This window comes from Chrysemys picta, chromosome 13 (genome assembly GCF_011386835.1).
Source record: "Chrysemys picta bellii isolate R12L10 chromosome 13, ASM1138683v2, whole genome shotgun sequence".
Taxonomy (NCBI): Eukaryota; Metazoa; Chordata; order Testudines; family Emydidae; genus Chrysemys; species Chrysemys picta.
In genome coordinates, this window is record NC_088803.1 from 12,679,728 (window position 1) to 12,695,469 (window position 15,742).

At 45.3% G+C, this 15,742-nt stretch overlaps 1 protein-coding gene across 1 annotated transcript; it reads left to right on the top strand.

The window, feature by feature from the left end:
• Positions 1-3,014: 3,014 nt before the first annotated feature.
• Positions 3,015-3,959, top strand: LOC103307172 (olfactory receptor 14A16-like). The gene has a single exon (XM_008177561.2). It carries the CDS (start codon positions 3,015-3,017, stop codon positions 3,957-3,959), a length of 945 nt encoding a protein of 314 aa, XP_008175783.2.
• The last annotated feature ends 11,783 nt before the right edge of the window (positions 3,960-15,742 follow it).

The following is a 15,742-nucleotide window of genomic DNA, read 5'->3' on the forward strand; positions in this document are numbered from 1 at the left end:
GCTTGGTGGATCCCCTGAAACTTGTTTTAGGTTCCCTGTGGGCCCCAGACCCGTGGTTGAGAACCACTGGTCTACACTATTGAGGGATCAATCTTAGGCCCATTCATTGACGCTTCCCTACAGTTTATTCACCTGATCCTCCTGGGCATGAATGACTTGACTTTAATGGAAGCAACAGAGGGTCCTGTGGCACCTTTAAGGCTAACAGAAGTATTGGGAGCATAAGCTTTCGTGGGTAAGAACCTCACTTCTTGCATCTGAAGAAGTGAGGTTCTTACCCACGAAAGCTTATGCTTCCAATACTTCTGTTAGTCTTAAAGGTGCCACAGGACCCTCTGTTACTTTTTACAGATTCAGACTAACATGGCTACCCCTCTGATACTTGACTTTAATGGAGATAATCCTGATTTACACCATATTGGGTGAGGAAAATCAAGCCAACTCACTCCCGCTTTCCAATGTGTCACATATAGCACCCTGCCCAACACATCTTGGGCTTAATTGTTTATTGCCTGGCATCTTGGGCAATTGCTTATATTTGTGCAAAATTGAGAGCAAAGTGGGTGTCAGACTCTACCCTTCTAATGCAATAGAGTTTCACACCCACTTGGCATAGATGTAAACGGCTTGGATTGAATTGAGATATTCATAGGAAAGACATTCACATTGTGATCTCTCTCCCTAATTTTCTGTAGAGGACAGAAATTACTGTCTTTGCTCTCTCTCTCCCCCATCCGGCCTCCAAGGAAAGGCCAGACAATCCACCCTCTTATGCTGAGTGTTAACAACAAAGAAAACAACTGAACAGAAATATTCTTTCCAGATAAAGTTATGAGATGCTTCATGGGACCTACATCCCAAAGGACTGTAATGAGGCATTAATATAGGACCTTGCATAGGAGCAAAGACAATTTATCACTCTTCTCACCTCTGCATCACTCATTGATGTGACTCCTTTGTCAGAAGCAAATGAAGGTGCATGTGAATCTGTTCAGGGACTTCATATTTTTTTACCTACTTTATAATAATTCATGGGTTGCAAAGCAGGACAGACACCCCGGGATCTTCGCAGCATCAACAAGTCATTTATTTTTTCCTGGTATGGTTTCATATTCATTAGGGGCACTGGGGGACTTTCAAAGGGGTATTGGAGCCCAACTATCATTGAATATTAACATGGATTGAAGTGGTTCTTTTTGATATTCCTGGATGCAGGGTTACTTAATTAAAGTGATAACTAATCACAGAGATCTGGGTAGATGTAGGATAGATAGATAGATAGATAGATAGATAGATAGATAGATAGATAGATAGATAGATAGATAGATGTGTTGTTTAGAGAGAGAAAAAGAGAATAAAATCTAGTTTAAAAATGCCATCATTACAATTTGCTAAGATTTTTTTCTTCCTGTACTAGATTCCAGGGTTTTCTTGCTCATGTGAATAGCTCATTGTGACCTGGATATTGCCTCAGCATTTTGCTTCAGTGATCAGTAGAACTCGTAAATATAATGGAAATTTGGACTTATGCTGAAGTTTTCAAAAGTAGAAGGGAGATACGGAGTCCATTCATCCCAGGGGTTATTGGCAATTTTTGACTTTTTAATGAAAAAAACAAAACTTCAAAATGGTTTGTTCAAAAATATCAATTGGTCAATAAATCCCCTCCCACCACCGCTGGAAAGCAGTCACATGGCACAATAAATTTATAATAAATAAACAAATACAAATAAAATAAATATTTATTCAGAAATCCAGTTTTCCATCGGAAAAAAAGTTGTGGTGGGAAATTTTCGACCTTCCCTATGGATCTTCCTGAAGGCAAGCTGGATTTTCAGAGGATCTCAGCTCCCATTATAGATGCCTAAATGAAGTGACCAGTCTTTTCAAAGAGCAGAGCAGCCTCCTCCTCAGAATGGTAAATTCCTTTGATGATCTGGTTTCATTCTTTGTGTGTCTAAACAGGAGTGGTCAGGTGCTGATCTTTTTCGAAAATCAGACCGAGAGTATTTTTTGTGATCCGGTAGCTCAGCAGTTAGGACACTAAGCTTCTAAACCTGAGCTGTGAGCTTGAATCTCAGTTGACCATCATGTGTTATTCTTCTTTTGAGATCTCCCAGAAATGTACAAGAATTACACTTGATCAGAAATTCTGTCAATTTTCTTCTTTTAGCAGAAAATTTTCTACCTAGCAAAACTTTTTGTGGAAACTGTTAGCTGTCCCCAAAAAGGTCCATTTTTTTTTCAGGGAAAACTGAACAATTTCAGCCAAGAACTGAAAATATTTGAATCAGGAGGGGACGGTGTCAGAAAAAGCATTTCACTTACAAAAATCAAAATGTTTTGGGACTTTGTTGGATGAAATGTCACAAGTTTCCACTGAATTTTTTTTTTAAAATGTACGTTCTTGTAATTAAAATTTTTCATGGTGGAAATAGGAAACACTTTCTGACCAGGTCTAGGAAGAACCTGTATAGGAACTGAAAGTTACAATAAAAGGTGGCAGAACACAGATTAAAATGTAGGATATTGCTGATGTCTCCTGGGTACTCAGAGGATGAGTAACGAATGGTCAGTGTGGTGTATTGACAGGACAAGCTATCATTCTAAGTTTGTGAGGGTTTGCTGCTCCTGATAGCAGGCTGGAGGAATCTGTAGGGAAGCATGTGGTCTTTGGCATTCATCTTACATAGAGCCAGACTAGGGTAAAATGGCGTGAGTTGTGCTTCTCTGCCTTAGGAAGCAGCCTGCGCTGTCTCTCTCTGGTTTTACGTTCTTGTGTGTTATTCTCAGAAATGAAGTAGTGTTATATTGCCGCCTTCCAGCAAGAGTATGTTATGTTTTTTATTTAACTTCCCTATGTATAACAGACAGCAATGTCACAACCTCCCACTGCATACAAAAGGTTGTAGGGGATATGCATGAGGAAAAATATGTTTGTTTCAGCTCTCTTCATTCTAACTGCATTTTTCTGATGTCTCTTCCTTGTCTTTCCCATTCTCCCCAGGTAGGACATGACCAACCAAACGTCTGTGAATGAATTCCGTCTCCTGGGATTTTCTGACATCCGCGAGCTGCAGATCTTGCACTTTCTTGTGTTCCTGTTTGTTTATGTGGCTGCCCTCATGGGGAATTTCCTCATCATTGTCCTTGTGACCCTCGACCATCACCTCCACAGCCCCATGTACTTCTTCCTCAAGAACATGTCGTTCTTAGACCTCTGCTACATCTCTGCCACTGTCCCCAAATCCATGGTGAATGCCATCATGCAGCAACACTCCATTTCTTTCCACAGCTGCTTCCTGCAGTTGTTTTTCTTCATCACATTTGGGACAGCAGAGTTGGCCTTGCTGACTGTCATGGCATATGACCGCTACCTGGCCATCTGCAGACCTCTGAGATACAGGACAGCAATGAACAGCAGAGCATGTGTCCAGATGGCTGCCGGGTCCTGGCTCAGTGGAGCGCTGTATTCAGTGTTGCACGTTGGTAACTCATTCAGCTTACCCTTCTGTGGGCCCAACTTTGTCCACCAGTTCTTCTGTGACATCCCACCCCTCCTTCAGCTCTCTTGCTCTGACACGCAGCCCAACAAGGTCCACAACATCGTCTTAGCCCTCTGCTATGGCTTTATCTGCTTCACCTTTATCTTTCTGTCCTATGTTCGCATTTTCAAAACTGTAGTGAGAATCCCCTCTGCAGGGGGCAGGTATAAAGCCTTCTCCACGTGCCTGCCCCACCTGATTGTAGTCTCCTTGTTCATCGGCACTGGATTCTTCATGTACATGAAGCCAAACTCTAGGTCCCCGTCCACTCAAGACATGTTGGTTCCTGTGATCTATGCTGTTGTACCACCGGTACTAAACCCTATTATCTACAGCCTCAGGAATAAGGAGATAAAAGCAGCATTGAGAAAAGTGAAAAGGCAGGGGTGGAAAATGGCCACATATTTCCGCTGATCTGCTAAAAAAAAATTCAGAAAAGCATCACAGAAGATACCCAGATACCATAGCAATGGGTGAAAAAATAAATAGCTGAGGTTGGGATTTTTGGATAGATAGATAGATAGATAGATAGATAGATAGATAGATAGATAGATAGATAGATAGATAGATAGATAGATGTATCAAAGTTTATATTTCTCTTCATATGTCAGCAAATATAAGTTTCTTCTATTTTATCTTACTCCTAGTGCTGCTCAGAAAGTGTCCTGGAAATATTTTTTCTTATGTACAATTTTGACTTTTCTTAGACAATCTCAAAACCAGTGTGTGACCTTCAGAAAGTCATTTTAATCTCCCTATGCCCCAGTTCCCCTTATGTAACATGCAGGTGTTTGGGACCAAAGGTCAAAATTTCAGAAAAAAATGGTGGAAGGGAAATGGAGGGTATAATGGAAATGGGGTATTTTGTCTTGATCTGTAGACAGCCGACTCCCCGACTCCCCAGGCAGCTGCCTTTCAGTCCGATCTGATTTCCCCAATGTGCAGCCTGGCTCCCAGAAGCTATGTTTTAGTCATGGGTATTTTTAGTAAAAGTGATGGACAGGTCATGGGCAGTAAACAAAAATTCATGGCCCGTGACCTGTCCATTTTACTATATATTCCTGACTAAAACTTGCAGGGGGCTGCACGGACGCACCATGGGTGCTGGGGGAAAGCAGCCTAGGGTGCTGGGGGGGAGGTGGGCAGCAGCACACAAGCCATGCCGCCACTGGTGCTGGGGGGGTTGGTGGGGCTCCCTAACTGGCTCCACGCCTCTCCCCCCACCCAGCAGCAGAAGAGTTTGGATATGAGAGGAGCAGGGGGATGGGGCATGGGATGGGGAGAGGCAGGCTCTGGGCAGTGCTTACCTGGGGGGCTCCCTCACTCAGCTGCTAGGCACAGGTGTGGCAGCACTCATTGGCCAAGCAGGCCAATCCCAGTCGTGAGCCTAACTGCAGGAAAGTGGATAAAGCTTCATAAACAGTTATTATAACCTATAGCAGCAAATGTTGATGGGAAAAGGTACAAAAGGGAGACAGAGAGACTGGATTAGTCTGAAGAAAAAGGCCTCCTGATATAATCAAGGACTGTATTAAGATCTCATGCCCGGTACACAGGGTAAGTGTGGGACTGGAAATCAATGGACCCAAATTGCTGTGTCGGAAATTAGTTCTAAATTATGGACACAATAATTAGGGGATCTTTTTATCTCTTTAAATCTTCTGGTCCTTAAAAGAGACTTCAGAGGGAAAATTGAGGGATGGGGACACAGTGGACTCTGGCTGACTGAAAAACAAGGAAAGGGGAAGGAGTGAGCTCCACAATCTTGACTGCCACCTTCACAATCTGCAGGGACCCCAGTGTCCACCATGACACTATTGGGCCTTTGTCATCCTAATCCTGAGAGATGTCCTCATCAGACCAGGCCAGAGAGAGGGATTCAGATGATATCGCCCATTCAACTGACTCCAGTTCAGCCCCTACCCGAGATTGGAGACTTTGCCGTTCCCCCTCCCCACTCGTATGCCCTTTTCCTTCCCCACCTTTTTCCTTCTCTTTTTTCTCCCTCTCCTTTTTCCTTCTGTCTATTAAATGTCTGGCTTAGCTGGCCAAGACGGCATCTTCTGCAACATTTCTGTAAGCCTTTGACCAAAGAGGCAGCTAAAAGCAATGTCCAAAACAGCCTAAGAACATAAGAACGGCCATACTGGGTCAGACCAAAGGTCCATCTAGCTCAGTATCCTGTCTTCAGACACCAGCCAATGCCAGGTGCTTCAGAGGGAATGAACAGAACAGGTAATTGCCAAGTGATCCATTCCCTGCTGCCCACTCCCAGCCTCTGGCAAACAGAAGCTAGGGACATCATCCCTGCCCATCCTGGCTAATAGCCATTGATGGACCTATGCTCCGTGAACTTATCTGGTTCTTTTTTGAACCCTGTTATAGTCATGGCCTTCACAACATCCTGAGTGATGCTCGTACAATTTGTCAAGTCTCATTGTGACTGGTAAGACCATGTGCTGGACCTGTGATTTTCCCGCAATGAGGTTGCGAGTAAGAGTCAACGTCAGAGGAAAAAGCTGCATTTTCTACCTCGGCTGTTCTTTTCTCTCCCCTCTTGCATGTGCTTGATTTGAAACGGGATCAGACTTTAACGAGAGACGCAACAACTCCAGCACCAGACCATTTGAACTAATTTCATTTACTTTCCAGAAAAAGAACAGTTATCATCATTTTTGCCATCATCTACAAGACAGTCAGAGAAGTTTGTGTTTGTTTTTCTTTTCCATTCCAAAGACTCTCTCCAGCTAAAGGGAAAAGGAACAAGGGATGGTGCTAAAAGAAAGCCTTACTTAAGATTTTACATTTCAAATGCTTTACCTGTTTCCCCTTCTTCTTTGTATCTTTAATAAAAAGTTAAAAGGATTTTTAATAATGATTTTGCCATGACACTGAGCAGGCTGAGGTCTCTGTAAACCAAACCCCGAACCTTGTTTAAAATGGTTTCATACTGGACAGTGACTGGGTCATGTTAACACCTTTGACTCTTTGGGCCCATTTATTCCATCAAAATTAATACAAGAGAGTTCCATCTTCATCTACATCCAACTCAGGGAAAGCCATTCCTTGGCCCTCAACAAAGTGGCCAGTGTCCTAAACACATTGGGAATGCCATTGCAGAACCTGATCATCTGCAGCCTGAGGAACATGAAGGTGAAAGGGGCCTTGACAGATGACCTCAGGAGGAAGCTGTATTTCTTCAAGGAATCCCAGGGCACTTTGACTGGGTCTCTAAGAGGGGAATTGTGTAAAAGCCAAGAGATAACAATTTCAAAAGCACACTTAGGAGCCAATGTCCCATTTTCAAAATTGCCTTAGTCACTCCAGAGTGTAAGTCCCATTCAAAGTCAATAAGACTTAGGACTAGATTTGTAATGGTACTGAGGCGTCAAGTGGGATTTTCAAAAGCACACAGGCATGTAAAACTCATTGATTTCAGTGGCATGTAAGTGCACAGGTGCTTTTGAAAATCCTAATATGCACCTAAATGGCCCTCTTATGACCCTATTAGACTCGTAAGCACCTAAGTTGTATTTGAAAATGAGACTTAGGTTCTTAAATTAGATGGCTTTGAGAATTTTCCCCAATGAACAGAAGACACTGTCTCTGTTGGTACATCTACATGACTATTTTTAGCTGACTAGCTCAATCAAAGCTAGCACAGATATTTCTGCTTGAGCTGGAAATTATACCTGCAGCTGCACAATAGACAAATCCTGACTGTGTGTGTGTAAGAAACAGAGAGAGAGAGTGAGAGAGAGAAAGAGGGAGAGAGGAATGACAACTTGACAACCTATAGCCAGGTCAACACTAGAAAAGATTTGTCAGTATACCTATCCTGGCAAACATTCCTAATGTAAATACAGCTTTTGCCAGCTTTTGTTGCTATAGTTTAGACCAGTTGTCCAAGAGAAATTAGCTATACAGGAAAATGACCTTTGCGCCAGTGTAACCATGTTCTCATTATGGCTTTTGCCAGTATTGAAATATCACAGAAGTAAACACAACCCATAAATGACACTGCTATGATTGCAAACCTTTCTAGTGTAGGACTAGCCTATGTGTTCCTTTATAAGGTTACATTATAAGTGTATATTTCTGAGTCTTTGCTTTGTGTTTGTGTTTGCTAAAGAATAATGTTGCATGAATGTGTCTGTTTCAGTCCATGTATGTTACTTGGTGTGTAGATAAATGCACATGTGAGTTTTGACATTCCTCTGTGTGTCCTTCAGAATGTACATACTTAGCAGCTTTGGCAATAGCCAATACTTGGCACTTCACCACAGGTCAGAAAACACCTCGCCCAGTGCTGGGGATGAGATATAATTTTCCCCTTAGGCCACAATTTTCAGAACAATTCACTTCCCACTCAAGCACCAAATTAAGTGGCCAGATTCGTAAAAGATTCCAGTAGACTGGGGGCTGAGGAGAGCTGTCCAGGAAGTGATTTTTTCTCCTCAAAATTTTTCTTGGAATTTTTTTCAGTTTTCATATATAAATATAAAAAAACAAAGAATAACAAGTCCTGAACATTTTCTATGAGAACTGAATTTTTCTGGAGAAACTGTCAATGGCATTTGGGTGTCTACGTCCCCTCAACTCTTGAAAATCCCAGCCTTGGTGACTGGGAGGTGACAGGGGAACTGGGACACACCAAGGTTGTGTAGCTGGTTTAAACTCATACTCTCAGCCTGTGTCAGCCGTCGGAACAGAACCTAGGTCTCCTGACTTAGGATGAGACTAACAAATTAAAGGGATCTAGGTGCTGACATACCATTTAATTTCCATGGCAGTTGAGTTTCTTACTGCTTTAAGCTCCACTGAGAATACCACTTGACTTCACCCTTTGAAGACTGCCCAGTGAAATCAGCCTCCTGATCTTCTCTAACTGAGGGAACCATCATAACTCAACCCCAGAGCTGGTCACAAAAACAAGTCCCAGTTGGCATTGTTCAACCTATTTAAAGTGTTTATATGGAACACCACAATTGCAGTATCTGAGCCAGAAGGGCTAAAAACATTCCCTCAAAACTTTTCCCAACAGAAAATTGCAGGGTTGACAAAATTAAAAAAAAATCACAGAAAATATCTATTGTCCTTTTACATTTTCCAATTTTAATTGCAAATAAATAATGACTATCCTCCTAAATTCAATAGCTAGTGGGAATGAATCACTCTGTAACCATTAAAAATTACACTCTTGTAATGAATCAAATGGCGTAAAGAGCTAAGGAATTGCAGACCAATTTAGAACTTTTTTCTCAATTTCCGCTCAGATTCACATGGAAAGAATATGGATTTGAAACTGTAACAGGCCAGCTGGTGTAAGTCAGCTGTAGCACTATTGAAATCAAAGGGCTAGATCCCCAATTGATGAAAATCCACCACAGCTCCTTTGTAGGGCCAGATCCTCTTTTGGCATAAATAGCCCTAGCTACTCTGAAGTCAATTTGCATCAGCTCAGGGCCTGGCCCTTAGTTTTTAGTCTTTGCTTTTGGGTACCTCTTAGGGCATTAAAAACCTGCAGTTGGCTTGTGTAATCTGACTAGGGCTCATGGGGCTGAGTCCAGGGGGCTGTTTTACTGTGGTGTAGATCAGGGGTCGGCAACATTCGGCACGCGGCTCGCCAGGGTAAGCACCATGGAGGGCCGGGCCAGTTTTATTTACCTGCTGACGCGGCAGGTTCAGATGATTGCGGATCCCACTGGCCTCGGTTCGCCGTCCCGGTCCAATGGGGGTGGTGAGAAGCGGCGCGGGTAAGCAATGTCCTGGCCGCGGCTTCTCGCCGCCCCCATTGGCCCGGGACGGTGAACTGCGGCCAGTGGGGGCCGCAATCGGACGAACCTGCCGCGTCAGCAGGTAAATAAAACTGGCCCAGCCTGCCAGGGTGCTTACCCTGGCGAGCCGCATACCGAACGTTGCCGACCTCTGGTGTAGATGTTCGGGGTCTGGCTGGAGCCCGGGTTCTAGGATCCTGTGTGGTGGGAAGGTCCCAGAGCTCAGGCTGCAGCCCAAAGCTGAATGTCTACACCACAATTAAACAGCCCCTTAGCCTCAGCTTTGTGAGCTGGAGTTAGCTGCCATGGGCCAGTTGCAGGTTTCTAATTATAGTGTAGACGTACCCTTAATGACCAATTTCAAGCAGCCAGGGCAGCCTGAGCTGTGGGTTCCCCTGGTGGCTGCATACCAAGAGCTGCTGATGCATTGCAGGACAAAGAAACAAAATCTCTGCTCATCCAGAGGTAATTATATAGAACTAATGAAGGAACAGGCTATTTCATAGCAGTTTGGGCTCTGGTGCCACAAGGCTCTGAGCTATTGAAGATCACGTCTCTGCTACAAATATATATTTTATTCTGCAAACACTTGGGGACATCCTGGGGCCTCAGCCCAGACTTATTTATAGTCAAGGGTCCTTCCAGGGATGCTGCCACCATGTGACACCCAGGGAAGGCACTGTTCCCCCTCTATGGGGTTAAGCTCAGCTGGGGCAGGATGTCAGCAAGGTTTGCTCTAGAGGTGAGATCAGACCTGGGCTCACAGCCCAGGAGACCGAATTCAGCTATTTAGCCACAGAGCAGTGACATCTTGTACTGTGACCCTGTCTGAAGCCTGAACAAGCCAGTGTCAGCTCCAGTGCTGGGAGGAGCTTTAAGTCCCTGATCCCATTTAGGGCTTTTCTATAGGAACAATATGTTCACAGCCAGCTGGTGAGTGAAAGGAGCCTGGTCTAGCCTGCTGCAGACTAACTGCCCTGTGCACCCTGTTGACATGCAGTAACAGCTGGTTACAGCACTTTGATCCAGTGCTCTTTGAAATAGGACAAGATCAGCAGGGTCACATGGACACAGCCCACTGCCTAGTGCAGTGTAGATTCACATCCCAGTTTGCCACAAATTAAAAGTTCATGTAAGTAGTATATGGCCCCCACCGACAATCAAATGTAAGCCACGCCCTTTGACCCCTTAACCCCGCCCACCCGACAACAGAAGTCCCTCCCCTGGGAATATTCCTTCCTGGGTCAAGCCGGACACATGACTGGAAGTAAGGTGTGTTATATGACCCCTCTAACAACTCTGCCCACCACTATCTACCAATCAGGATGGGTTTCACCCCCATAGGTCCACCCCAGAGTAGATTTGAGGGGAGTTCTGGGGTGGGGTGACCCATCTGGGAGTGGGTCGCGTCACCTATCTAACAACTTCTCCCACCGCCCTCTACCAATCAGGAGTGGTTTCAGCAGCTGGGGACCACCCCCGAGAGGAGATTTGACCAATCGGGGGGAGTTCCAGGGCAGGATGACCTCTCTGGAATTGTTTTGTGTGACCCCACTAAGAACTCCTCCCACTGCCCTCTACCAATTGTGATGGGTTTTGGCTGCAGAGGACCACCTTGAGAGCAGAATAGGTCAGGTTCCGGAATGGAATGAACCGCCCAGAAGAGGGTCATGTGACCCCTCTAAGAACTCCTCCCACCACCCTCTGCCAATCAGAGTACAGCACCATCACCGCATAAGTCCCAGCACCGGGCAGAAGAGGCCATCTCTTACCAAGCACGCATGTTTTAGAAATCGTGAAATGCTGAGAGGAAACATGGACTCCTTCACCACCCACATGAGAACTTCCGACTTTGGTTTAGGCCCGAGGGTCTTCTATCATCGGTGGAGAAAGCGCTACATCAGCGACAGTGCCGAGGAGGAGGAGGGAGCAGCTGAGGGGAGCCCTCTGGCAAGCCTTTGATGAATATGCTGGAACCTATACCCGAAACCCAACTGCTCGTGAGACACCCCAATGTGCATGGTGGCCTTTTGTCATTCACCCTCCTAGAGGAGGAAGGCAAACATAGCTCGGGGGAGTCACCGGCGGACAAGGTGAATGGAAAAGACGTCACTAAGCGCTCAGGTAAATGAACAATGTAGAAGTAACATTAGAGCATATGTGTATGTGTGTGTGTTTGTATGTATGTGTCTGTGTAAGTAATGGGGTTAGAAACCAGGGTTGTGTAAATCTAAAAACAAGCAGTGGGAACTTACACTTGTTTCTTTTCTGAAAATCTCTCAACAGCTCAATGACGCCTTTCTAGAGGACCCAGATGCCCTGGACAGCATTGCAGCAAACAGCGAAGACGAACCAGGCCCGCCTTGTTTTTGCTCAACGCCGATACAAATTGTTGAAGAGCACTCCGAGGATGACGGCAATGAGGAGTTTAGGAGGAGGGTTGGCATGGAACTAACTGAGCCAATGCCATGTTGTCACCGAAAAAAATCATGCGGACTACTGGATGTGTTGCTGTTTATGCTGTCCTTAAGCACTGTCTTAGGGAAACGCTTTTCAAAGATTGTGAGGGCAGTGTCATAGATGCGCCAGTCCAGCAGCACCAGGACTGTGTGACTTGGACTTCAATGGATATAAACTGCAAGCTCCGGGGCCTGTGTGCTGAGGTGTGTTTGGAAAGCTTATTAAACACTATTATTGCCATAGGTTATGCTATGTATTGTCTGTGCCTAACCCAGGCCCCCGGAGGATACAGCATCCACCAGTATTCTGAATGAAGCGTCATACTTTTCCCAAATACTAGAATATGGGAAAGCTATGACTAGCTTATGGTGTTGGGAGAATGGCTTGTCAGTCCTTGGTTTTTTATCCACAATTCCCAGAGCACCTGCTCCTGGTTTGTGAATGTGGGCATTTTCACTCACGGCTTGGTGTGGTGGTGGCCGCTAAGGAACTGGAGTTGTGTTTCTTTGGTTGGTTTCTGAAGGCTAACATCTGCTTCCTGTTCGGCCTGGAACTGTTCCCTTGATGCTGGAGATATTAGTTCCTTGGATTGTGGACTTGGGCTTGGTCCTTCTGGAAGAGATGCAGGTGCTGGGGTTGTTTCCGTTGACTGTGAACCACTCTCCTCTGGTGCACTATGTGGTATTTCAGGCTCTGGCTGAGCCTCTTGGGTAGGGTTATCTGCTGCTTCTGCCAGTTCAGGCTCGCTGGTGCCCTCTGGCATTGGAGTTGTAGACGGGTTTGCAAGTGCTGGACTCAGTGCTGGCACTGGTTCTGGTGCTAGTTGCATTGCCAGTTCCGGTTGTGGGACTGGCTTTGGCTGGGTCTCGGGGATTGGATCCACTATGGCTGTTGTAGTCATTGGCATGGGATCCGGTTCCACCATCTCTGTCTGGGTCTCTGGTAACACAGATGGGGTCCTGGTGGATGGCTCAGGAACAGGGATGGGGGTGAAAGCTTGCTTAGCCTGTCTGGGGTGACCATTCCCACCCTCTTGGCTAGCTTCACATGGTTGGCCAAATCTTCCGCCAGTAGCATGGGAATGGGATAATTGTCATAGACTGCAAAAGTCCCCACCAGCCCTTGTACAGGACAGGCAACTTGGCTGTAGGCAGGGTTAAAGAGTGCGACATGAAGGGTTGAATTGTCACTGGAGCCTCTGGGTTGATGAGTTTGGGTCCACTAGGGATTGGTGGATCGTTGACACTTATGCCCCAGTGTCCCTCCACGTGATAACCTTCTTTCCTCCCACTCTCAGAGTTTCCCTTCACTCCGAGGGTATTTGAGAAGCATCTGGGCCTGGGGATCTTTGGGGTGATTGCAGTGTAATGAACTGTAATCGGTTGGGGTTCTTGGGGCAGTGGACCTTTATATGTCCCAGTTCATTACATTTAAAACATCGCCCTGCTAAGGTATCACCGGGGCGAGGTTGGTTGGTGGAGACTGGTGTGGTGAGGTGAGAAGATGTCTGGGGTTTTCCTTGCGGTGTAGGAGGTGCCTTGGGTTGTCCCCGGTGGTAGGGTTTTGTTTCAGATTGCCCCTTCTGATATTCGCTCCAACTGCTATTAGTTTTTTTTTTCTTTTCTGCCACCTCCACCGATTTGGCTCCAATCTCCCCCACCTCGGTTACAGTTTTGGGTTTCCCATCTAGGATGTACCTTTCTATTTCCTCAGGAACACTCTCTAAGAACTGCTCCATTTTCACTAGGAAAAACAGATCTTCCAGAGATTTAACATTTCCTCCTGATACCCAGGCATCATAATTTTTGCCAATGTGGTAGGCATGTTGGGTAAATGGCACGTCTTGTTTCTATCTTAGGGCTCTGAACCGCCGACGGACATGCTCAGGTGTTAGCCCCATTCTGATTCTGGCCTTGTTTTTAAAAAGTTCATAACTGTCCATGTGTTCCTTAGGCATTTCAGCTGCCACCTCTGCTAAGGGTCCACTGAGCTGCGGCCCCAGCTCTATCATGTACTGGTCTGTAGTGATGCTGTATCCAAGGCAGGCCCTTTCAAAATTTTCCAAGAAGGCCTCAGTATCATCCCATGCCTTGTAGGTGGGTAATTTTCTGGGATGGGAAGCGGTACCTAGAGAGGGGTTGTTAGGGTTGACTGGTATATCCTGCCTAGCTCTTACCAATTCCAGTTCATGCTTCCTCTCTCTTTCCCTCTCCTCCATCTCTTTTTGTTTCTGCTCCATCTCTTTTTCTTTCAGCTTCATCTCTTTTTCTTTCAGCTCCATCTCTTTTTGCCTCAGCTCCATTTCTTTTTGTTTTTCTTCCATAGCTCTTTTGTGTGCAGCCTCAGCCCTGGCCATCTGTCTGTCATGTTCCTTTTCATTCTCCTCAGCCTGGAATTTGGCCCCAGAAGGGATCATAGTGGTCATTTAGCCTGACCTCTTATACAACACAGGCCAGAGAATGTCCTCAAAATAATTCCTAGAACAGATTTTTTTGGAAAAAAATCCAATATTGATTAAAAAACATGCCAGTGATAGAAAATCCACCATGACCCTGGTTAAGTTGTTTCAGTGGTTAATTATCCTCACTTTGAAATATGTATGCCTCATTTCCAGTCTGAATGTGTCTAGCTTCAACTTCTAGCCATTGGCTCATGATATACGGTATCTGTTTTACTGAAGAGGGCAGAAAAACATCTGGGAGTTCAGATCTGGCTTTAGCAGATGATATTTTAGCTTTGGAGCTGGTTGAGGAACATAACAGCATTTCATTAAAATTTTTGAAATTCCAAACTTTATTTTTTGGAATTTTTAATCATATATTTTAAAATATTGATGAAAACATTCTCAGACACTGGGATTCAGGCTGGGAATATTAGCAATGTGCTTTGCATAGGCACAGGAATGGCTTTAAATGGACAGAAACAAGGAGGTTTATTGTCCAGGTCAGACGTTCAGTCACTTTGACTGAGATTTTCAAAGCCAGCTCTAGGAGGTGAACCCCCAACCCCCATTCATTTTACTGGGAATTTGGCCTCCCTGTCCCCTAGAGCAGGGCCGTCCAGAGGATTCAGGGGGTCTGGGGTCTTTGGCGGCGGGGGTACTTCTGCTCCAGATCTTCGGGGCACTTTGGCGGTGGGTCCCGGAGCGAGTGAAGGACCCACCGCTAAATTGCCACCGAGGACCCAGAGCGGAAGAAGCTCTGGGTCTTTAGAAGTGGGTCCTTCACTCGCTCCGGGTGTGTTCGGTGGCACTGAACGACCTGCAGCCAAAGAACTGCCAAAAATTCTCATGGGGGCCCCTGAAAAATCTCGTGGGGGCCCCTGTGGGGCCCGGGACCTGGAGCAAATTGCCCCACTGGCCCCCCCACGGGTGGCCCTGCCCTAGAGACCCAGGAAAATCTCAGCCTTTGTATTTGTAATCATGTCTTTTAAGTATTTCTAGCAGCCCCGTGGCTGCAGAACATGAGCATCTCAAGATATTTAAAGGTTTCAGAGTAGCAGCCGTGTTAGTCTGTATCCGCAAAAAGAAGAACAGGAGTACTTGTGGCACCTTAGAGACTAACAAATTTATTAGAGCATAAGCTTTCGTGGACTACAGCCCACTTCTTCGGATGATTTTTATTTTTGTCTTTAATTGTCTTAAAAAGAAAGCTTATGCTCTAATAAATTTGTTAGTCTCTAAGGTGCCACAAGTACTCCTGTTCTTCTTTTTGCGGATACAGACTAACACGGCTGCTACTCTGAAACCTGTCATTATGCAACGCACTGCATTTAGCCGTATGGAATGGAAATCCATCAACCTCAAGATATTTAAAGTATTTATCTTAATACAGTCCAGTGAGGTAAGGAAGTAGCATTATCCCCATTGGGATGGGAAACTGAGGAACAAAGAGGCTAAGGACCAGGCTTCTAAAGGTGGTCAGACACTTAAAATGCAGATAGGTGCCCAGTGGGATTTTC

What these genes read in the sequence shown, in the direction of transcription:
- LOC103307172 (XM_008177561.2), top strand. Translation starts at nt 3,015, where the DNA reads ATGACCAACCAAACGTCTGTGAATGAATTCCGTCTCCTGGGATTTTCT.